General features: G+C 44.2%; 1 protein-coding gene across 3 annotated transcripts in view; it reads left to right on the forward strand.

Moving 5' to 3' along the window:
- LOC144829404 (fibronectin type-III domain-containing protein 3a-like) overlaps positions 1-23522 on the forward strand; it is a 618864-nt gene that overhangs the window by 328900 nt on the left and 266442 nt on the right. For all 3 annotated transcript variants that reach the window (XM_078688524.1, XM_078688526.1, XM_078688525.1), the window contains 6 exons: positions 3939-4025; positions 7316-7454; positions 8148-8216; positions 9145-9263; positions 13076-13181; positions 18044-18219. In XM_078688524.1, the coding sequence (XP_078544650.1) occupies positions 3939-4025; positions 7316-7454; positions 8148-8216; positions 9145-9263; positions 13076-13181; positions 18044-18219 (696 nt within the window). The remainder of the gene's footprint in view (positions 1-3938; positions 4026-7315; positions 7455-8147; positions 8217-9144; positions 9264-13075; positions 13182-18043; positions 18220-23522) is intronic.

Consider the following 23522-nt stretch of genomic DNA (forward strand, 5'->3'; position numbering starts at 1 on the left):
ACATAGCCTGCTGGATGAACACTAATAAGTTGAGGCTGAATGCCGGTAAAACAGAGGTGCTCTTCTTTGGGAAAGGCCCCCACCCCTCTGCAGAGCTTTGGTGGCCAACCGAGATGGGCCTGCCCCCTACCCCCAGTATTAAGGCAAAAAACCTGGGAGTAATGTGGGATGTAAATTTATCCTTTTTGCCCCACATTTAACAAGTGGTCGGAGGATGCCTCAGTAAATTATGAAATTTACGGAAATGTATCCGGCTGCTGCCGGAGGAATGCCGTAAATCGGTAATCCACGCTATGGTCACCTCAAGGCTGGATTATGCCAATGGTCTATACCTGGGACTCCCAAAATACCTGATTCAACGGCTACAAACGGTCCAAAATGCGGCTGCGAGACTGGTAACGCATATTCCATTTAAGCAACAAGTCTCTCCGCATTTGCTTAGATTACACTGGCTGCCGGTAGCTAGTAGAATTAAATTTAAGGCCCTAACCCTGGCATTTAGAGCCCTACGTGGATCATGCCCTCAATACCTTAAGGTCCGTCTTCCCAGATATGCTCAGTTGAGACAGCTTCGTTCTAGCTCCCTGCTCCAACTCTGCGTACCTAGAGTTAGGCGGGCTTGATTAGGGGGCAGGACTTTTGTCGCCAGTGTGACACAGCTGTGGAACACCCTACCATCAGCTATTCAGCTGGCCCCATCTGAAGTCATATTTAGGAAGTTACTGAAAACGTGGCTCTTTTGAGTAACTGAAAGCTCGTTCTTCTCCACATTCAGGCGCCTGCCTGTCCTGTTCACCTAGCGCCGGGACACCTCCGCAGAGGTAACTGCACGTGCTTTATAAAACTCGGTATTATTATTATTATTATTATTTGCAATGTCAATAGCTCAAACTCGCCTAAATACGAGACCTATTGCATTGCAAATGCAATAGGTTTCGTATTTGCGAGAGTTTAAGCTAGTGGCATTGTAAATGACAAAGCCATCTATTTCTGTCTTCAACACCACCACATAAATAAAAGGTTTGTCGTTTACAATGCCAATAGCTCAAACTTTTGCAAATGCGAGACCTTTTGCATTGCAAATGCTTGTTGAGATATGGGCCTCTAAAGTTTGCATTACATGGGAAATGTTCAACCCCCACGGCATCTTTTTTCTGTTGGAAACTCTTAAGTGCCCACTCCGTCTACATCATTAGCTAAAATTGACAAACTGTTTACCTGATAACTGAACATTCACTGATGTGGCCATTGAGACTGTTTCAAAAAGGGGGTGGTGATGGACAGAGTATCTGAGTTAATCAGAACACTCCTACCCAGTCAAGAGATCAGGGCTTGATCCATCACCGTTTTTTAGCTCACTGCACCATCCCAGTTCAGAACCTGGCTATATGCAAATTAGTCTGTCCCTGGCCCAGTGCATCATGGGAACAGGGCAGACCAAACTACCAAGCCAATTCTTCACTGGAAAGGAAACAAGCTTCCGGGGACCGGTTTCTGGCATTACAGCCGTCTTCGGCCCGGCTTGCTTGAATCCTGATGGTGCAGTGAGCAAGGGACTCATGTCTGAGCATACCCTTCCACACTTGTGGTGGCCAAAATATTTCAAAAAGGGGGTGGTGATGGACAGAGTATCTGAGTTAATCAGAACACTCCTACCCAGTCAAGAGATCAGGGCTTGATCCATCACCGTTTTTTAGCTCACTGCACCATCCCAGTTCAGAACCAACCCCCACGGCATCTTTTTTCTGTTGGAAACTCTTAAGTGCCCACTCCGTCTACATCATTAGCTAAAATTGACAAACTGTTTACCTGATAACTGAACATTCACTGATGTGGCCATTGAGACTGTTGGCACCCCAAAACTGCACCACTGGCTCTGCTGGGTGATGGGTGGGTGGGCGCACAGATTTTGTGTACTTCTACCTTGCATGCTTTTAAATCAAAAAGACTGCCCTAGCTTTAGGTCATTGAGATTTTGAACATTAACCAGAGACCTCAAAAACAGGGGTCCAGATCTTAAAAAAATGGCATAGACCAAGCATATCAAAGTTACTACATAGTTAAATTTTTCCTTCCATCTTTGAGACTGAGGCTATATTATTTCACCAGAGTGCAGCCTTTAAGGAATGCAGTGGATATATAGCAAGGGTTATAGAAAACCATGGGCTGAATTATATTAACATGTTTTTTTGTATTGTATCATAATTTTAACTGCTCCATTTACTTACCTGGACATAACTACTCATTCATTTTTTTTAAATATAGCACTGGCTGATCAATGAGTTTGTTTAATATTTGCTATAGTGTCATGAAGTAGCTAGACGTTTCTTGTCCTCCACCAAGTGTAAATTCTGACTGCTCAACTTTATTATTGCTGGCTGGTGATGTGCGCAATAAGATTTGCTTGCTTATCCAAGGAAAATGCCATAGTACTGGTCTCCCTGGGACATTGGTGGTAAACAGCTGTACTGACACCGAATACTGCCCCAGGACCTCCCAAAAATGCTGCTTGGATTGCTAATGTCTTAAGTGCTTATGACTACTTGTGCTTCTGTGATAGAGAACGAAATGTTACCACCTTGTAATCTATTAATATATTATTAACTATCGTTTTTTTTTATGTAGCTGCATGCAAGCTTCCGTTTCTAAGTGCTTCAAATAACAGATGCTACTAATACCCAGGTTAATGGTCCTCAGTTTTATTTAGTAGTAGTAAAGTTAGGATTTTGTCTGATGTCTGTCTGAAGTCTGTCTTAAGTCAAACTTAAGACAAAATCCTAACTTTACTACTACTGAATGCCTTCTGTGAATACCAAAAGTAGTAGGACAGACTTAGGACAGACTTAGGACAGACTTAGGACAGACTTAGGACAGACTTAGGACAGACTTAGTACAGACGTAGGACAGACGTAGGACAGACGTAGGACAGACGTAGGACAGACGTAGGACAGACGTAGGACAGATTTAAAACAAAATCCTAACTTTACTACTACTAAATGCCTTCTGTGAATACCAAAAGTAGTAAGTTTAGGATTTTGTCTTAAGATAGTTCTGTGAATCGGGCCCTAAATCATCATTCGTTGGTTGCAAACTTGTGACCTTCAGATCTCAGCGACTGGGGTTTAGCTCAGTCATCAAATAAGCAGTTCTCAAAAGCAGTTCAACAATTAGCTTCATTTTTGTAGGAACCTGTAACAGTCTAGCTGCCTTAAACTGTTAGTGTCTTGGGTCTCACTTGGAGTATCCATTATGTTTTCTTTTCCTTTCTTTTTCCATTTTATTTTTAGAGTTTTCAAGAAGGTAAATATAGCACAGAGTTGCTTTAAAGTTTTTGTCAGATGATATTACAAACACAAAAAAGTCAAATACGCATTAGTATTTGTGCTTTTTTAAACCTGAGATATCTCCAAGAGGTGGGTTGAGATTCTGCGCACACTAGGAGATGTTCGGTGGTTATGAATTTAATTAAGATTGCCACAGTGTAAAATTACAAGTGACCTTATCTCTCTCAAGTTAAGAGATCCACAATCCATATCTCAATATTCTTTGGCACACCTCTACCAATGGTGCACTAAATGAATCACATGATATGTGAGGTTTGAGAACCTTCCTGTTTAAAAGGTGTAAACAAAAACTCAACCCACCTGTGTGTCTGCCATTGTCTAGCCATAACATCCACTTCCTGAACAATCTATCAGCAAAGGTGCAATGCTACGCGCCTACATTATATATATAATCTGCCCCTACGTTCACAAACACTCGTGCTGATGTAGTAAGAAGAAACATATCTTCTTATATGCACTAAACATACATTTAATGAAGCCAGCATAACATGTAATGTTTTGAATCTGCAACAGGAAAATATATTTCAACTTTGCTAGAACAGTACTATCTAATGTTAGTTGTTAATATGTAATTCGGTTGTTTCTGTTTCTCAGGGTTACGGATATAAGCCAAGACACCATGGAGAAGAGCTTACATGTACTGTAAGGGCACTTAGGAGAAGTACTTTGTATAAATTCAGGGTATGTACCATCAATTAAGAATGTATGTATTGTGATATGGCAATTTTATTCAAATTTGTTAATCTGTAACCGTTGGCTGTTTGTGCTGTAGCTATATAGTTAGAAATTGCGAACATGCATGTTTATGGCTCTCTGTAGGAGTTTGGTGTTTATCCATCTCATTCCTACTGAATCGCATGACCACTCTAATTCAGTGGAGTGGGTGGGCCTCGGGTGGTTAGAGGTAGGCATGTTAGGCCTTTGGAAAGCACTTGTTAGCTTATTCCCTCGGATTCCCTGCACCGTTTACTTTTTGCAGTAATGCAGAAGTGGCAACAAAGTGCTAGTTTGAGATTTATTTCTACATCACATGTGGAGCCTTATGTTGTTGGTGTGGGCCTTGATGATCAAATATTAATTGGTCATGCATGGGTCCGTCACTAGTTGTGTATCTGCAACTCCTCCAATGAGGAGATTGACTTTTTTCCTGAACCAATAGCCTCTGTTATCTCTACAGTATGGTTTCTAAGTACACAGAATGGCTCTCATTTGCTACTCCCGCAGACACAGAGAAAGCAAAAGCGATCAGTTCTTGATATAAGGCAAATTATTAATCCTGGGTATAAGTTTCACTATGGCATTTGAACGTCTTAACTTCAGTTTAGGGTCCCCTTCAGAACTTAAGGTGGTAGGGAGAGCAAGGTCCAAAGTACCACTGGCAGCTAAAGTTTACCTGCCCTGGGGCGTCCGGGTGCAGAGATGCCAGTCGGGTTGGTAGCCTTACACGCTACACTGGAGGAGAGAGAGGGGGAACCTAAAATCAGGCTGCAGAGGGGGGAATTGGGGAGAACGGGTTGCTTGGTACAAAAGGATCCTAGGAGAAATGCGGAACAGTTGGTTCTCAAGAACCCGGGCTGGGACGCTGAGGTGCATAGGGGTTAGGTTGGCTGTGCTGCAGCGTCGCAGGTCCTTACAGTTGTCGGTCTGGCCAGTTGAGGGTGGAAAAATCAGGACAGCTTGGTCACTCTGCAAGTGGGTCTGTGCGATGCTGACATCCCTCAATGGCTGCTCTGTGTCGTTGGAGTCCGGATTTGACTCAAACAGGCTTTGTTTGCTGCAAGGGGTCTGATATTCCGCATATTGGTGCTGTGTGGTTCAGGTTCGTCCTGGTGTCTTTTCACTTGGTGGGGAGACCGATCTGATCTTCTGGAGCATGGCGACCTCTCCCTGGGCAGCTTCTGGGCCGGTACGACAGGTAAGCCGGAACCTACTGTTTTGGTACTTTCGGACTGTAGGGGAGTCACTTCTCTACTCCAAGGGAGATTTCTGGCAATTTGCAATGGGCTGGCAGTCTACCATGGTCCTTGTTAGATGCTCAGCTGCAGGACGAGCCAGTTTCTTCACGATTATCGAGACAGGTACAGGTAGAGTTTGGCAGCAAAAAGCCTACAGCAAGTCTTCAGTTCTCGTTTTCTAGGTTCTTCTTTGTCCTGGCATCAGGGGTGCCACATAAAAACTCAATTTAGGGGCGTTAAGTGGAGTGACAGTTGGTAGCTAATGGGCTGCTCACCCTCAGGGTGACTATACCCCCGATATGACACTTGCAGCGGGAAATGGGCGTAACCCTGACCCAATGAAGTTTTCATATTCACGTTGGATAGCCAACCTTAGGGGTGGAACGGGTCTGATAATGGACACGTCTCCTGACTAGCTAATTTTCCCACCTGGCCTTGTGACTAATGGGCCCAGCATAGGGGGAGGTATTTCCCCTGACTGGGGGAAGCCTGGATCGCGTATCAAATGCGGCAGAGGCCTTTGAAGCCTCCTGCCTTAACACACTGATTATTAAACATTGTTTCTGCCCTCAGAGAGCATGGGCTTCACCTGCAGGGGAATCAGAAACCAGTCTCTGGTGGCAGCCTGGTCTACACCAAGCACCCTCTTGGTGCATGTATTAATAAATCCATTGCTGGAATCCGTGTGGGAATATTAATACAAGATGTTTCATATTAATCAGTGAAGACATCATGTAGCTGGGGAACTCGCAATCACCAGTGCATATACTCAAGATGGCTTTCCTGTTCACAGGCAGTGTCCAAGAATCAACATGGGCATCACAGGGGTTGGCTGCTCATGCAGATAGGTCCTCACATGTAATATAATGCACCCTGCCTTAGGGCTGTAAGGCCTGCTGTAGTGGTGACTTACATATATTGTCTGTCGGCATGGTACACAGGTGGTGTGCCATGTTGTTTCTTCACTAACAGCCAGATTCATCAATGGAAAATCGGCTCGCAAAGGGCCAGATTCTGAGAATCTGGCCCTTTGCAAGCGCAATTTTTGCATTGGGTTTTATCACCCCAAATGCAAAAATCACAAATTGCGAAATTGCTAAATTGCGAGGAATTGCATTTAAGGAATCTCTATTTGAGATTCCTTAAATGCAATTCATGAACCATTTTTGAATTGCGAAATCGCTATTTTTGGCCGCTATTTACCGCGAAGTCTGACTTTGTGGTAAATAGCGAAAACTGAGATGAGTGCACTTTAGTGCATTTTTCTCAGTTGTATGTTACACACACACATGTCCTTTGGACATGTGTGTGCGCAACATCAGTCTACATTTACATTTCAGGGGTGCTACAGGGTGTCCTTTGGACACCCCTGGCACCCTTGAAATCGCATCCTTATTTGCGATTAGCAATTTGCTAATCGCAAATAAGGAAGCTGTAGAAATCGCAAATAATATTGCGATTTCTGCATGAATCCCGTTTTGCGAGTCTTTAATAGCGATTCCTTAAAAATCGCTATTAAGGACTCTCAAAAGAGGACAATGATGAATCTGGGGGTTAGTCTGCACCATGTCACGCATCCTGCAATGGCAGTTTGCATGAATGTTGTGAGGGGTCACATAGGGTGGCACAATACATGCTTCAGCCCTTAGGGACCCTCTTTAGCATTGGTGCCGTAGGTACCAGGGATACCATTTACTAGGGACTTATGTGGGTGGTAAATGTAATGCCATTTGGCGGAGCAATTATACTGTTGGGAAAGAGATCTGGCACTGGGGAATTGGATATCAGGAACCCAGTGCTCTTCTGTCAAAATTGCATCATTTATCAGGCAAAAAGTTGGGGGTGACGATATCAAAAACGGGCAATTTCCTAAAGGAAGGCACCCACTCAACTAGAGCATGCCATTGCTGTGTTATTGCTGGTTATAGAAGGTAGTTACTGAACTACAGTGTAAATCTAGATTTGTTATAAAATGGCAACTTTCTGACAAAAAAAATATTTTATTTCAAAATGAAGGTATTTGCCGAGAACAGTGAAGGAAAAAGTAACCCAAGCGAGATAGTGGAGTATTCAACAGCATCTGAAAAACCTGGTCCTCCCAGTAAACCAAGTGTGAAGGGAAAAATCCATACACATAGCATAAAAGTTATTTGGGGTAAGTTTTTTTTATTTTTTAAAGAATGCCCATAATGAGTTTCTTTATGTGATAGCTGACATTTAAAAAAAAACACAAAAAAACATGGTATATGCTAAAGAGTAAAGTTTCATTTTTCAGCTTATACTAAATTACTCTATGGATGAATGATGCAGTGCTAAAAACCCTTACAGTTGGATGACAGGTTTACTATTTAAAGGATCAAATTAAATTAATTTAACTACATTTTTGTTAGTAGTGCAGTATTATACTCCCCATTATGAAAGCACTGAGGGCGATGGCATTTTAAATGGGTGCTGTCTCTTTACCAGACGTTTAGTTCTCTCAGTGTAAGGGCAAATAGCTAAACTGTTCGGAATGATGTAATCTTATATTGCAATAGTCGGAAATACTCACTTGCACATGATCCCACTTCACAAATACCTTCATGTATATTTGCTTATTTTCAGATCACACCAGATTTCTTAAAACTCTTGCTGTGCTGTCCCAAGCTTACCCCCTAGCCCTGGTGTCTTCCACTCTTGTCTTTTTAAAATACTTTGAGTACGACCACTTCTCTACATACTTTTCTACTTTTACTTTCTCACTACATTATTACTTGTTCAATATTTCTTTTTAGTACACTTTGAAAAATGTTAACATTATTTGGGCATACATAGCGACCTTGATTTGGTAAATTGTTTTTCTTTCCAGAGGCTCCAAAAGATGATGGTGGTTCCGAAATTTCAAAGTATGTGCTAGAGATTTCAGAAACTCTAAATGGTGAGTAACCTGTTGTATTCAACAAAGTTTTTAACCCTTTTTATTCGTTGTATGTATTGTTTTTACATTGTAATTTGATTGACGTAGAGTGGTTACCTTCCCTCGGAAGACTGTGAATGATGTTCATATAAATAGAGATACAAGCCCCACATGCTAGTAATCTTACACGGTGCTGGGAATCTTGCTTTACATCTGTATAAGCCGGGTAGACGGAGAGAGAAATCAGCCCGTTGGTGATATGTATATTTAGAAGACGTGTTTCCTGAGATCGAACAGTAAAGGCGAATATTGGTTGGAGGCTCATCACATTACTAGTTTAGTATATTTTAGTATACTGAGGTTTTTACACGGAGTTAATAATATTGCTTAATATGTGTTTCTTTACTTAGCGAAAACTGTTGTGAGTATTTTTATGGGAAAAGGGGAGAATATATTCTATCTTTCCGTCCACTTCATTCACTCAGCTCTCTTGCTCTCCCTGGTGTGTACCGTTTGTGCGGAAAGATCAAGAGCTGATCGACTTTCTTTGAGGGACCCTTTTGGGTGCCATTTTGGAGTGATTAGGGTACCAGTGGCTGTCATTAGTTGGTGGGTTCTTAGTTATGCTACATGGAAGCACGGACGCGCAGCTGTCGAAGAGTAAAGGTGAGAATTGGTTAGAGGCTCAGCACATTACTTTTTCTGTATATTTTAGCACGCTGAGGTTTCTACACTGTGTTTATAATATTACTTAATGTATTTCTTAACTTACTTGGGGGAAGCTGTCTCAGATGATTAGAACAGACATAATGAAGAGTAAATGTAATAATTTAGATCCTGAACCGATGAAACACAGACTATTTAGAAAAAATCAGTGAAAGTATAAAGTGAAATATTTGGGTGACAGACTAACATTTGTGTGTTTTATTATGGTTTTTTTTTGTTCCAGGAGATGTGTGGGATATGGTTTATAGTGGATCAACAAAAGAGTGTGTATGTGACCATCTCAAACCTGGAAGTTGGTACAGATTCAGAGTACATTGCCTTAATAGTGCAGGACAAAGCCCAGTAAGTTTATCATTTTTCTCAAAGATGTTTTAGCTCTCAACATTTTGTATGACACAAAAGAAATGCAAATCTCCTTAAAATATGTTATGAACTCTTATTTGTTGCTTCATAGTGACACTAGCTTTAAAATGTTTAGCCCTGTTTTCCCGAATGCTGTAATATATGTATTCCCTACATTGTATTTGAAATATCAGTTTTGGCACGTTTCCTGGCCCATCATGAGGTTGAAAGGTGGCAAACAGGATGATTATAATTTGTGTATATCACTATATCCAGGGTTTTAAGTGAGATAAAAACAGTATATGGGTTGCACTGAAAGGGGCTTGGCCTACATAATTAAAGGCGTGGCTTAAACATGTGAACTAAATTTCTATGTTTTCCATAGTTTGCCAGCCAACCAATATTTTGGTTCCTGTGTGAGCTTTCATTTATTGCATCCAGATATATGAAACAGCCGCTAACACACCTAAAACCTGGTGCATGCACACAGTAGGGCACAGCTCGGTTCCCGAAAATTCATGAAAGACCAACCTGTCTGCACCCTTCCACACTGTGTGCCAGGATTTCTGGTTCTATGAACTCAGTGCCAGCCGGTCTACATGTACGCTTGAGTGGTCTAAGGCATCCCACATACTCACTGGGATGGAACTACCTAGCAACGTGACCTACCATGAATACGCATCACTCAAGTTACACCTACGTAGCACTTATCATTTCACAGCTACGCTGCATGGTCGTGCCTGCCCATTTCCCTTTGGATTTCGCCAGCCCGCTTCTTTCTGCCTCTTCTCCTACTGCAGTTGTTCTGCTGATCAACTGGAGGGTCATGACGTACCCTTTTTATATTTAAGTTCAAGTTAAAGAGATACTTTATTTCGGCCTGATATGGCCATAACAGCACAGGTATAACATATAAAAAGACAATGAAATCAATACGACTTTTTCAACATTAAAATTAGGCGTACACATTAAGATATTTGATCGCTAAAAAATTGTAGGGTATAATAAGCATTCTAAATAAACAAAGACAAGTATCTCAATCATTCTATGCAAAATCATATATTAAAAAGCGAGATTACTGATCATAATCAGGAAGTAGGGTGATTTAGTTGAACTAGCTCTTTCTTTAAAACCGCTCGGCATACACACCACATAGAAAACAGATAGCGGGACACTGAATAAACAATAGGTGTACTACAATCATATTTTAGGATCCTAAATGCCTGTGAACATTGGGAAGTTCCAAGATTCCTACATAGCTGTCGTAGCCAGCGATGTCTTACTTCCTTATATGCTATACAAAAAAACAGTACATGTAGGCCAGTATCCGTACTATTATTACAGGTTGGACAATTTTTTGTGGAGCTGCCCCCCCACTTATGAGTGATGGCATGTAAGGGAAGTGCACCATGCCTGAACTGCAAATAAAGTATTTTGGCAAGAGACAGCTGTATATCGTCTATGCTGAGTACTAAACTATATTGCAGTTTGACTTCTAGGAAAGATGATGTAAGTGTACCTATCCTGGGACCCCTCAGTAATAGGTTAAGATTATGATCCTTGAAATTCTTTATCAAAACCTTCCTAGGTGTTGACCGACATCTAGCTTCTGCACTGTCCCATAAATCTCTCATTCCAATGGATATCAAGGCAAGGAGTTCTTAATGTGGGTAAGCCAAGATATTTTACTTGCTCCATTAAGGTTTGCCACTTCCCTCAGTTCCTCTCTATACATAGATAGTTCTGGAGTGCTCCATGAACTGCGTCAGTATAGCAAGGGTCTGAGGGCAACCTCCAGTGCAATTGCGCTACGATCCATTCGGAGTGGGTGGTGTGCTTTTGGAAAGTCCCACAAGTTGTTTGAGAAATTACTTCTCGGTCTTAACAAGTTGTTTAGATGGCCGATGACCCCATATTTCTGCCCCATATAAGGCTGCTCCTCTCGCTTTTGCCTTATATATTTCCAGGACCGGCCCCAGCATATTATGAGCGCACTTTCTCTGCTGTTTCGCTAGCCGCCCTGATGTTTGTGCTAATCTTAGACAAACTTTGGAAGCCATGTGTCCTTGTGTCCTTCCAACAAGACGGTATACGCCTGCCGTTGGGGGATATTTGTGGCATGGTATACAGAAAGATAGATTGAGCCCCTTTTTAAGAATCTTCTCTACATTCTTTCTCTAACCCGGTAAGGGCTCTTATCTGGGCACTCTCAAGGTCTATCTTTCTGGTGTTTGAGGTTTTCTCTGGTTGCCTGACCAGCAATCCCTTTGAAAATCTCCCATTGTACATAGATTTTAGAAAGGTTTACAACATTTGTTCCACCTTGTTCTTTCATTATGCCGCAGTGGGTCTTCAATCTTGTCCTCACTTTCCTTATGTTTGCTCCATTTGAGCCTTTGCACAATTGCCCTTTCAGGCTCCTTTCCATCAAGAAGACCTTTCTTGTGGCTATCTCATCTGCTCAAAGGGTCAGCAAGCTTCTGGCTTTGTCATCCAAGCCTCCATACCTCAACATCATACAAGAGCTTCCTTTCTATCGAAAGGGGTCGCTCCCTTTCACGAAGGCCAGTCCGTCACTCTACCTACTGTTTACGCTCCACCACATCCCTCCAAGAAAGAGGAGGGACTTCACCGTCTGGACCCAAAAGACTGCTGTCATTCTACCTTGACTGCCCTTGAGAGTTCTTGGGTGGACAACCAACTCTTCGTGGGGTATGTTGGAGTGAAGAAAGGAGAGACCGTGTAGAAGCAGACCATCTTCCGATGGATCGTGCTCTGTATCAAGATCTGCTACGCATTGGCCATAAAGCAACCCTCCTGAGGGTTTGCATGCTCATTCCACCAGACCTAAAGCTGGGATTCGGGTCCTGGATATCTGCCAGGCTGCAACATGGGCTTCTTTGTACACGTTCACAACACACTACTGCCAGGACAGTCTGACCTGTCAAGATGGGCACTTTGCCCGTTCGGTTCTCCAGTACATACTGGTATAAAAGTGGTCCGCAGACCCACCTCCGGGGAGGTATTACTTGGGTATCTGATAAAAAGGCATGATACTAGATGAACAAGTTATTTACCTTATCTGGTAGAGACTTTATCTAGTTGCAGATTTCTTACTGGTCCATCCTTCCCACTCGTTCTGTGAATGGATTTCTAGAGACAGAGTAGTTCCCCTTTCAGGGCACTTGTTTTCCACACCAGTGGTTAATATTCTTCATTGCAAAAGTACGGTATCCCACGAGACCTGTGTATAGGCTGTAAGTGCCTGAAACCCAGATCAAAAGGAATTTCAAAACATGTGATCTTTGTTGTAGTTCTTTTTATTTTATATTCGTTAGCCATAGTGGCTGTCCTGCCATACTTTACAATTGGTATATTCTAGACATTATTTACAGGCATTTTGACCATGTACATTTATCTTTTCAACAATGAAAGAGAAATTGTTGCATACATTTTACATTCAAACTTTTTACTTTTTTACAATGTGCATATCAGTTGTATTCAAAAGTAATATATTTTCTACCAACACCATATCGTACTCCACTCTCTCATTCATACACAAAACAGACACATCCTCTCATATACACCACTCATTCCTACCCCAGCCACATATAACATACACCACAAATTACAACAGAAAACCATGGTCGTGGCAAATGATGATTGGTGGCTGGTGAAGAGAAAGTTGATGTGGATTCATCATAGTTTTTCCATAGTTGCTCATACTCTTGGCACTACCCTACATGAACAATAATATGCTAAGTTCTAGAGCACTACGTAATAGTAACTTTTTTCCCTATCCTTTTAACCAGGTTTCAGATATTCTAACAGTTCAGACATCAGCTGTTGCTCCTGGCCCTTGTACGCCGCCACATCTGTATAAAAAAGCGAAATCAAGAGAAATTACGCTAAATTGGGGTAAGTTAATTAGATCAATTATATCTGCTGATAATATATTTATTCCACAGATGTAGATTTAATGTATCCTCTTAAATAATGTTTCCCAATATATCTGCAACATTGATGAAACTTCTTATTGTTAAGGTACCTGGATTAGGTTATTACACTACAGCTGTGCCTTTTTTTGTTGCTGTGATGATGTTTTAAAATAAAGTATGCTATATTTTGCAGTGGGTGATTATCAGAACTGTCACAGTCTGACCCCTGTTAAGTTGCCCCTACACCTGCATTGGCGACGGAGTTGCAGGTCTTTGAGCAATAAAGACCTAAAAGAATTAATGCAATGGCCTGTAATGCTACCTTGAGGCTTCAGGCCACTTACTGGTAGACTCCAAATGTTCCAAAATGGAAAGAAACGGGTGAGGAAATTGCTACCTGGAATTCAGTATAGAGCTGTGGTGCACAAAGAAATAACTTGCCGCTGTAACTTAATGGATACAAAACAGTCGGAAACCTTTATAATGGCACACCATTCATAAAAGAAGTGTCCCTCCGCCGTAGGCAGTGCCAAATTGGTCCCTGTGCCACTGTGACATTTTCCTATGAGGCAGCTTTTCCTTCTGTCTGGGCTGCCTTGATCCAACCTTGCCCCTATGATCTCAGTCTACTTGTGGCCTCTGGTTGGTGGCTGCTTACGAGCAGGCCACTAGGTTGTGGGAGCAAAGCTCCTGGTGTTAGGCACAGGACAACGGGGGGTCTGAGTTAGCACCCAAAGTACATCCGCAGTGTGTAGGAAGCTGGCTCTGTATAAACTATACCAAAGTGAGGTATAGTGTGTACAGAGTCCAGTGGAACCCCAAAGGTAGGCAGTGGTAAAGTTAGATAGCACCTTACTCTCTATTTGTGGTAGTGTGGTCGAGCAGTAAGGCTTTATCCGACAACAGTGTTAAGCATTTGTTGTACACACTCAGTCAGCAAATAAATTCACACACTCAAAGAAAACTTCAGACCAATTGTTTTTGTATAAAAATATTATTTTAGTTATTTTATTTTCTAGAACCAAGCAAGCCTGGCACAGGTAAGTGATAAATACTTTGCAGTAAATATACAATTGTAATACAGTTTGGATTATAATTGTAAATACACTTTATTTTGACTTACAGTATTGTTTCTGAGAAATGCAATGCTTTATAAATACAGTACATATACTTTCTATAGGATTTTCAGTAAAATTACAGGTAAGTTACTTATGAGATTTCTTTTCTTACACAGTGTAGTATACCTGGATACCACACTTTGACATTTCCTGTAAACAGGTAAGTAAAATCGTTTTTGTTAGTGACATTTTTAAAGATCTTCTTTAGGTTTTCACACTCAACACCTAGAAACTTTTCCAAGAAAAACATTCAATGTTATCCTAAGGAAGAAATTAGTGTTATCGGTTTTAGGGTAAGTATTCAGTAGTGTGAGTCGAGGTTCTGGAGGTAGACTCGGGGGTCCCCCAGGATCAGGGATACACTTGTGTCACACCCTCAGCGGCACTAGGGCGGCTGGATGCAGAGTGCTGAGGCCCAATGTTATCCAATGGGGAATAGGGGGCCTCTGGTTGGTGGCTGCTGATGAGCAGGCCACATGGTTATTAGGACAAAGTTCCTAGACTTTAGCTCAGGGCAAATGGGGACAAAGTAGCACCAAAGGTGCACCCTCAGCGGCACTAGGGCAGCCGTGTGTAGAGTGCTGTTTAGACATCGGGCGCCCTATTGTTTGCAGTGGGGAACCTCCAGTTTGTAAAGTCACTGCAGGCTCAGGGACAAAGGTCTTCTGGGTGTGACCACCACTTTGAGAGGTAAGTTTGGATGTTGGGGGTTGGTTAGGCACCTTCATTTTGGCCACCCAAGGCCGTGGGGCCTCGTGTGCAGGGTGCTTTTTGGGTAGGATTTTCTTACCAGCGCCTGGTCGTGTTTGGGGGGACCTTCCGGATTTAGGCTAAAGGCGTCGGCTGGAAGTTTGAGGCTGGTCAGGGGTCGCCGGATCTCAGGTTAGGATCGCTGGGTAGACCTCCTCGTTGTGTTTGCGCACTCGAGCTCAGGCCGTGGACGGCGCGTGCAGAGTGGTGCTGATTCACGTGCCTGCCGGAGCTAGAGGTTGGAGAAGAACAAATCCGGTGTTCACAGGAGACACAGTCTTTGTGGTTGAAGGCAGCCAGGTCCTCCGGGGTTTTTGAGGTTGCTGGCTCCAGGACACACCGGGATTACACAGGAGCAGGCTTGAGGTGGAGACAGGCCGGTAGGGCTGGGGCCAAGTCAGTGGGCGCCTTCCTCTTGTTAACTTCGGCTCGGCTGTTTGTCCTTCTGCTTCTTTTCTTGTAGTTTCTTCTGGTCTCAGGAAGCAAGGTTCAGGGTTCCCCCAAAATACTAGATTTAGGGGCGTTACAGAAAAGTAAAAAAAGTTTGGGACCAATGGGTCCCTTCCCTGGGGTGGGTACATCCCCTATCATAGTCAAAACCCAAAGAGAACAACTTTCTGTCCCCATAGCTGCACAACCTATTTCAATGAATCAAATGAATCAAATTCGTAATCAATTCTTCATTTTTCCAATGTTTATCTTTGTCTTGTCTTATTCTTATTCCTTCTTTTCTTCAATCCATTCTACCCATTTCCATAATTCATTCGCTATCCAAAAAATACAGGAGTCACTGTTTCCTCAAGCCACGTTTTTTAATGGAAGACACCCAATGCATTTCGGGAATTATCACATTGCACATCCCCTATCATACCACCCTCCAAAGGGAGGGGGCATATGCCGTCCCCTGGTTGGCTGAGTCTCCCCTTCTGCAAGATGGCGGGGACTGAGAGTTTTTTGAAAAGTGACTTCTTAAGATAAATGCATACAAAATGAAGAGGAAACGTAGACGGCTTCAAAGACGCGTTTATTGTACATCCAAGCAGAAGATCAGGTAACAAACGAATAATCAACAGTTTTCCTCAAGCTCCCTATATTGCCGGCTGCCTATTTCAAAACTCAACATCGCTCGCGGCCGCTCTCAGCCGCCAGCTCGCTCCCTGCACACACACGCGGTACATTTGAATGCATACAACTCGCAGCACACACACCCACGCTGCACCTTCAAATACATACAACTCGCACGCGGCAATACAGCAACCACTCACTCACACGCGACCCATTCAAACAACACCACTGATATTACTCCAAGTTGACATGTGCGCGAGAGCGCCCATGCCAACTTCGAACAATAACAACATACCACAGAGTTGTGCTTCACTTCGCCTCCCCCACCTGAGGGGGTGGAGTTGGCAGAGGTGGACACACCTCTCTTTCTCACTTGTTTTTCCCGCCGGTTCTCCCTCCCAATGTGGGGGTCAGAACCAGTTGGGACCAGTTGCTAAAAGCAGCAAATGGCCTGGGGAAGCTCACAAAGACGGCAAGCCTTTGAAGCTTCCCCTTTGTGAACCCTGCCAATCCTGGGGGAGCAGGCTTGGCACCTCGTCCCAGGATGTGCATCGTTTCAGCCCGCCAAGAGCAGCAGGCTCTCCATCCAGGGATCCAGAAACGTGTGGTGGTGGCAGCTGAAAGCAGCCACTCAGCCTGGTCACTAGTGGTAGGTTAGTTTTCAGGGGGCATCTCTAAAATGCCCTCTGTCTGTAATTTTCATTAAATCCCACACTGGCAGCAGTGTGGGCTTAATGTGCTGAGAAGTTTGATACCAAACTTCTCAGTTTTCAGTGTAGCCATTATGGTGTTGTGGAGTTTGTAATGACAAACTTGCAGCACCATATACTCTTAATGGCAGCACTGCATTTACAATGCCTAACCACTTTGGTTTTTCTAAGAATGGACTTAGACACTATAGGGGTGCATGGCTCATGCACCTGTACCCTCACCACTGGTATAGTGTATTGAGCTAGAGGGGTGACTCATCTATTACAGGGCAGTGGGTTGTTGGCATAGCACACAGGGATGCGTGCCATGTCAACTCTTCACTTTGTTCTGCACCAAAACACGCAGCCTGCAACGGCAGTGTGTGAGTGTGAAGGTACAGAACCTGTAAGGGTGGCACAATAAGTGCTGCAGCCCTTAGAGGCCTTATCTGGTCACAGTACCCTAGGTACCTGTGGTACCATTTACCAGGGGCTGACCTGTGTCCTGAGATGCCAATTGGGTTTAGGCTTCAATGCAGTTTTTACGTAAAGAAACCTAAGCCCTGGGTACCTGGTTAGCAGGGGCCTAGGGCACACTCAGCCAAAGCACATCTGCAATTCAGCAAAAAGTGGGGGCATTTTCTCACAACCTGTACGAGTCAGCAACATGTTGGGGTGTGCCCAGGTCACTGGATGACTTTGCAACACTGGAGCATACCACAGTCCTGTGGGCACAACCAAGAATGTGTGACTGACATGTAACAAAACCATAACCTAGCAATGAGACTGGCACTTGCAGTAGATCTTTCTCATTAGTAGCATGCTGAGTTTAGGAGTAGTTGCTCTCATGTTAATAGATAACAATATAGAATTAATAGAATGATGTCTGCACCGGGCAAGACTATCTTGAGTGGTCCCTGTACTAGGGCATCCAGCTAAATCATTCTGCTAGTGCTTTAGTTGAGAAGGCAAACATTAGATTTGAAAGAAAGGGGTACTACTAGCTTGCCCTCGCCTAACAGTCATGTTCTTAATTTCTTAAATTAATGTAAACACTTTACATCTAATGAGAGATTATTGTATACGAGTAAAAGTGCAGTGAGTGTTGCATTTTATACATTAGGTTGCTATTGCACCAGTTGTTAATAGTAAGTAATTTTTACGCAATGATATGAAAAATTTATTCTCTGATGAATGTTTATGAAACTTTAATGTTACAGAACCTCCTCTTGTGGACGGAGGGTCAGCAATAATAGAATATACACTGGAGATGGCACACTGTCAGCATGGTGAGCGCCAGGCAGTTTATCGGGGTCCAGACCATACATGTACAGTGAGCAGCCTTCTTCCAGGGAGAGCACACTTTTTCTGGATAAAAGCATCAAATAAAATTGGGGTAAGATAACTGAGATTTTTAATTTCCCACCTGCTTTACCCTTTAGAATGTTTATGCCTGTTTATTTAGTCAGGTGAACAGATGATATTTTTTCTCTTTGAACATAGCCAGTTCAATATTAAAATGTGGATACTGAGGTCAACTTTTTTGGATAGTATGTAAGAGCACGCTACTCAATTAGAAATACAAAGAGGAGCTGTTTAGTAGGTAATTGCCTGGAGCTTACCAGCAATCCTCCCAATATTCCATCTCGCACTCACTAACTCTTGCTACAACACCAACAGCTTCTCAAACAAGGTGTACAAGCCATTCTAACAAAAGAAGCTATAGAACCTGTTCCATTAGAACATCGAGGGTCAGGAGTTTACTCATTTTACTTTCGAATCCCCAAAAAGATGGGTCTCTATGACAATCTTAGATTTCAGACCGTTAAAGCTATACATACTGTCAGAACACTTCCATATGGTCACCCTTCAACAAGTGATTTTACTTCTACAGCAAGGCAACTTTATGTCTCCACTAGACTTAAGGGACACATATTTCCATATTCCAATCCATCCAGCACATCGCAAGCATCTCAGATTTGTGATAGTAGGAAATCACTATCAATTCAAAGTACTTTGATTCGTAGTGACTACTGCACCCAGAATGTTCACAAAATGTCTAGCAGTAGTAGCAGCTCACCTTAGAATGAAATAAATGAATGTCTTCCTATATCCCGATGGTTGGCTCATCCTAGCCAATGCACAGGGAAATTGTTTACAACACACTCAAGCTACAATAAACCTCCATCAATTGGGATTTACAGTCATTGCACCAAAATCTCATCTTCAATGCTCACAACTGCAAACATATCTAGGAGCAACGCTAAACACTCACACAGGTTTAGCCTCTCCCAATGCAGCCAGAATTCAAAACTTTATTACTACACTTTCAAGACAACTAATACCTAACAGTGAAGACTTTCATGCAACTCTTAGGAATGATGGCATCATGCATTGCAATAGTGCCTCGCGCAAGGCTGCATATGTGGCCTCTACAAGAATGCTTATCATATCAGTAGAATCAATCACAGGTTCAATTAACAGAGCTAGTATTGGGAGACAGCCGCAGTCATCCCTCTGCCGTGGTGGAACACACAAAATCTATCAGAAAGGCGGCCATTCATCGACCCTATTGCACATTCTAACAGCAGATTCCTCTCTCACAGGCTGGGGTGCCCATCCCCAGCATAAGACAATTCAAGGTTTATGGAACACCAAACATAGAAGTCTCCACATCAATTACTTGCAACTTCTTGCTGTTCAACTAGCACTGAAATCTTTCCAACCTCACCTAATAAAGAAAAGTAGCCTAGTCCGAATGGACCATGACAGCTAAGTACTATGTACAAAAACAAGGGGGGGGGGGCACACTCTGTACAGCTGTCACGCCTCTCTCAGACCATTTGGCGTTGGGTAATACATCCCAAAATTCCTCTTCTGGTAAAACAACTATCAGGAATAAACAACCAATTTGCCGACCTCCTCAGCAAGATGCGGCAACAAATACACAAATGGGAAATTCATCCCCAGGCTCGCCTCCCATACTTCCAGAAATGGAGATTCCCGCAAGTAGGACCTCTTTGCCACAGCAGAGAACTCAAAATGCCCAAACTTAGCCTCCAGATTCCCACACCATCTATCCAAAGGCAATGCCCTATGGATGAACTGGCCAGGAATATTTGCTTACACTTTTACGCCTCTCTCTCTCCTTTCATTTCTAGTTCAGAAACGTAGGCATACATCACTCAAACTGATTCTAGTAGCTTCCATGTGGGCATGTCAACCGTGGTTCATCACACTGCTAGAGCTGTCAGTAGTTCCACACCAAAATCTGCACCTCAACTCCAACCTTCTCACACAGAGCCATGGAGAAATCAGACATCCAAACACCAAGGAGGTCATCCCAGCGATCTGGCTGCTGAAATCATAAAGTTTGGATACCTAAACCTACCACCAGATTGTATGACAAGAAGCAAGGAAACCTACCACTAGAGCATGTTATGCAGCAAAGTGGAAAAGGTTTGTTATATATTGCAATAATAACACAATTGATCTGTTAGATGCATACATACAAAACATTATTTGTTATCTTTTGCATCTACAGAGAGTAGACTTAGCCTATACACCCATTCAACTACACTTTATGGCAGTAGCTGCATACCTACAAAACAGTTAACATTTATTTGTATTCAAAGTTCCAGTTATAAAGGCTTTTAAGGAAGGACTTAAAAAATAATATCACACAGGATACCACCTGCACCTGTCTGGAACCTTAATATTGTTCTCACAAGGTTTATGGGTCCACTTTTTGAGCCTTTACTCAATTGTGCATTACACTTTCTTTCATGGAAAGTTCCCTTTTAAATAACTATCACTTCATTGAGACATGTTGGTGAGCTACAGGCATTAACCTTAGATGAACCTTTATTTCAGCTTCACAAAGATAGAGTGGGTCTTCGTACAAACCCAAAATTCCTTCCAAAAGTAGTTTCTACTTTTCATATCAACCAATCAGTTGAGTTATCTGTGTTCTTCCCTCAACCAGATTTAGTAGTAGAAAGAGTTCTACACACACTTGATGGTAAAAAAAAGCAGTATTGTACTATACTGATAGTACAAAACGTTTCCGTAAAACAAAACAACTTTTTGTTGCATTTGCTCCACCTCGTCAAGGAACACCTATTTCTAAATCCGGTATTTCTAGATGGATTGTTAAATGTATTCAAACTTTTTATTTCAAAGCTAAAAGAACTTTAACTATGCCTCCTAGAACACACTCTACGCGCAAAATAGGAGCATCTATGGCCTTTTTAGGTAACATTTCCTTAACTGACTTATAGAAGGCCGCTACATGGTCGACACCACACACATTTTCCAAACATTATTGTGTGGGTGTATTAGCATGACACCAAGCTAATGTAGGACAAGCAGTCCTAAAAACACTGTTTCAAACAACTGCAACTCCCACTAGTTAGCCACCACTTTCAGAAGGTCCCAGCTGAGGGCTCTCCCTTGCCACCGGCTCCGCTATCGGCGCCGGCGGTGGCTCCGGCACCACAAGGTCCTCTGCCAGCGGCTCTGGCGCCGCAAGGTACTCCACCGGCGGCTCTGGCCCCGGCGCCTCGAGCGGCTCCGTTCCCGGTGGCGCAATGGGTTCCGTTCGTTCCACCTCCACCCTTGCCCGGGTTTTTCGGACAATTTTGCTCCAGTTTGGCACATGAAGCCGGATCGGCACCGTTCCCGGCACTGTTGGACCATTTATATTCCCCTGTCCCTCCCCCGCCTCTGCAGTCTCTGCCACGGGCAGTGGAGGAGGGGGACAACTGGGAGGGGTCTGAGGACCCTCTTGCACAGCAGTGCGAGTCGGAACAGGAGTGGGCAGAAGAGTCGGAGGATGCAGGTGGCCTTGACCTCTCCTCTGAGCCGGGTTTTCTTTCTCCTCCTGCTGTGGCCATGGAGGAGGGCGCCACATGTGGTGCTCCGTAGAGCAAATGAGGCCCTTGACCTGCCTACGGTACTCTCAAAAAGAACCTCCTCACTCCTCCTCAGCCGGCGGCAAGCACTATGGAGCCTCTGCTACCGTTCAATGAGGCGTTAAATGATGTGTTGATGGGCACCTGGTCTAGACCAGCCACGGGAGACCCTGGAGATACCCAGAAAGGGACCATCTCACAGGGAAAACCAGGACGGGTTCCCCAGCGGTCTACAGCGCCAGGACACTCGGGTAGAGTAACAGTGCGCGTTACAAGTATCCCACATTACATTGTGGATAAGAACGTGGCCAGGTGTCATCGCCCGGCCCCGGATGACCCTGCCTTTTTAATGACACACCCAGCTCCGGTGAGCCTAGTCATCCCAGCCTCCACTTCCCAAAGCGCATTCCCTACCGCCCCGCCGGGTAAGGAAACTAAGAAGAATCTTCCTCTGCCAGCTTAGGGCTGCGGTCGGTGAACACTGCATGCCTCTTGGGCAGCTACTCTCACGCTGTAGGGACACGGTTGCGCAGACACTGCCTCAGTGTCCGGAGGAAGGTCGGGCAGTGCTTTCCCAAGCTGTTGCTGAGGGGACATATGCAGCAAAGTTCGCCATCCGGTGTGGACTGGACACCGCAGACTCACTGGGTAGGGCGATTTCCAGGACAGTGGCCCTCCATCACCACGCCTGGTTGCGGTCCACGGGGTTTTCAGGGGATGTTCAGAGTTCTCTTATGGAGAGGCCTTTTGATGGTACCCGCCTGTTTGGCGATAAGGCAGAGAAGGCGCTGGAGCGTTTTAAGGACTCCCAGGCTACGGCCAAGTCCTTGGGTCTCTCCACCACGCGACCAGCCACGTCTGCTTTTCGTTCCTTTCGTGTCCACGGAAGGGGAGGCCGGGCATGTTCGTTCAGCCAGAAGCCTGCGCAGAACCAATCTCAGAGTGGCCGCAGACGTGGTTCCTGCCGCGGTGGGACAGGGGGCCAGCGTGTTGGTCAGTCCACCTCCGCTCCTGAAGCATCCGCTTAAAAGCCTTCCTAGTCTGATCTTTGCAGTGCACCCCATGCCGGTGGGCGACAGGATTCGCCATCACCTCCCCCACTGGCGTTCTGTCACCTCCGACAGGTGGGTGCTGCAAATCGTCCGAAGGGGCTACTCCCTCCCCTAGGAGTCTGCCCCCCCAGCCATGCCATCTGAGTTCCACTGCATGTCGGGGTATCACTTTCTGCTTCTCTAACAGGAAGTTGCGGCTCTCTTGGCCAAGGGGGCCATCAAGCACGTTCCTGGGCCAGAAGTAAGATGTGGTTGTTATTCCCACTACTTTCTGGCCCCCAAGAAGGAGAAAGGGGGCCTGCACCCCATCTTGGACCTCATGAATATCAATCTTGTCCTCCGGAAGAAGGAGTTCAAAGTGTTGAGTCTAGCTCATCCCTGGAGACTGGATGGTAGCGTTGGACTTGCAGGACGTATATTTTCACATCCCTGTCCTGCTGGCCCACCGGCGTTACCTGCGTTTCACGGTATTTCAAGAGCACTTTCAGTTTGCAGTGCTCCCCTTCAGCCTTACCAGCGCCCCTCGGGTGTTCACAAAAGTGATAGCGGTGGTTGCAGCTCATCTGTGCAGATCAGGGGTTCCAGTCTTCTCCTATCTCGACGACTGGTTGTTGAAGGCGGGCTCGCCCCAGGCAGTCGTCTCCCACCTCCAGACTACGGCCAACCTCCTGCATTTGGTAGGGGTCTCCATCAACATGCCGAAGTCTCACCTGAGCCCCTCTCAGAATCTCCCC

This window comes from Lissotriton helveticus, chromosome 4_1, assembly GCF_964261635.1.
Source record: "Lissotriton helveticus chromosome 4_1, aLisHel1.1, whole genome shotgun sequence".
NCBI classification, from domain to species: domain Eukaryota; kingdom Metazoa; phylum Chordata; class Amphibia; order Caudata; family Salamandridae; genus Lissotriton; species Lissotriton helveticus.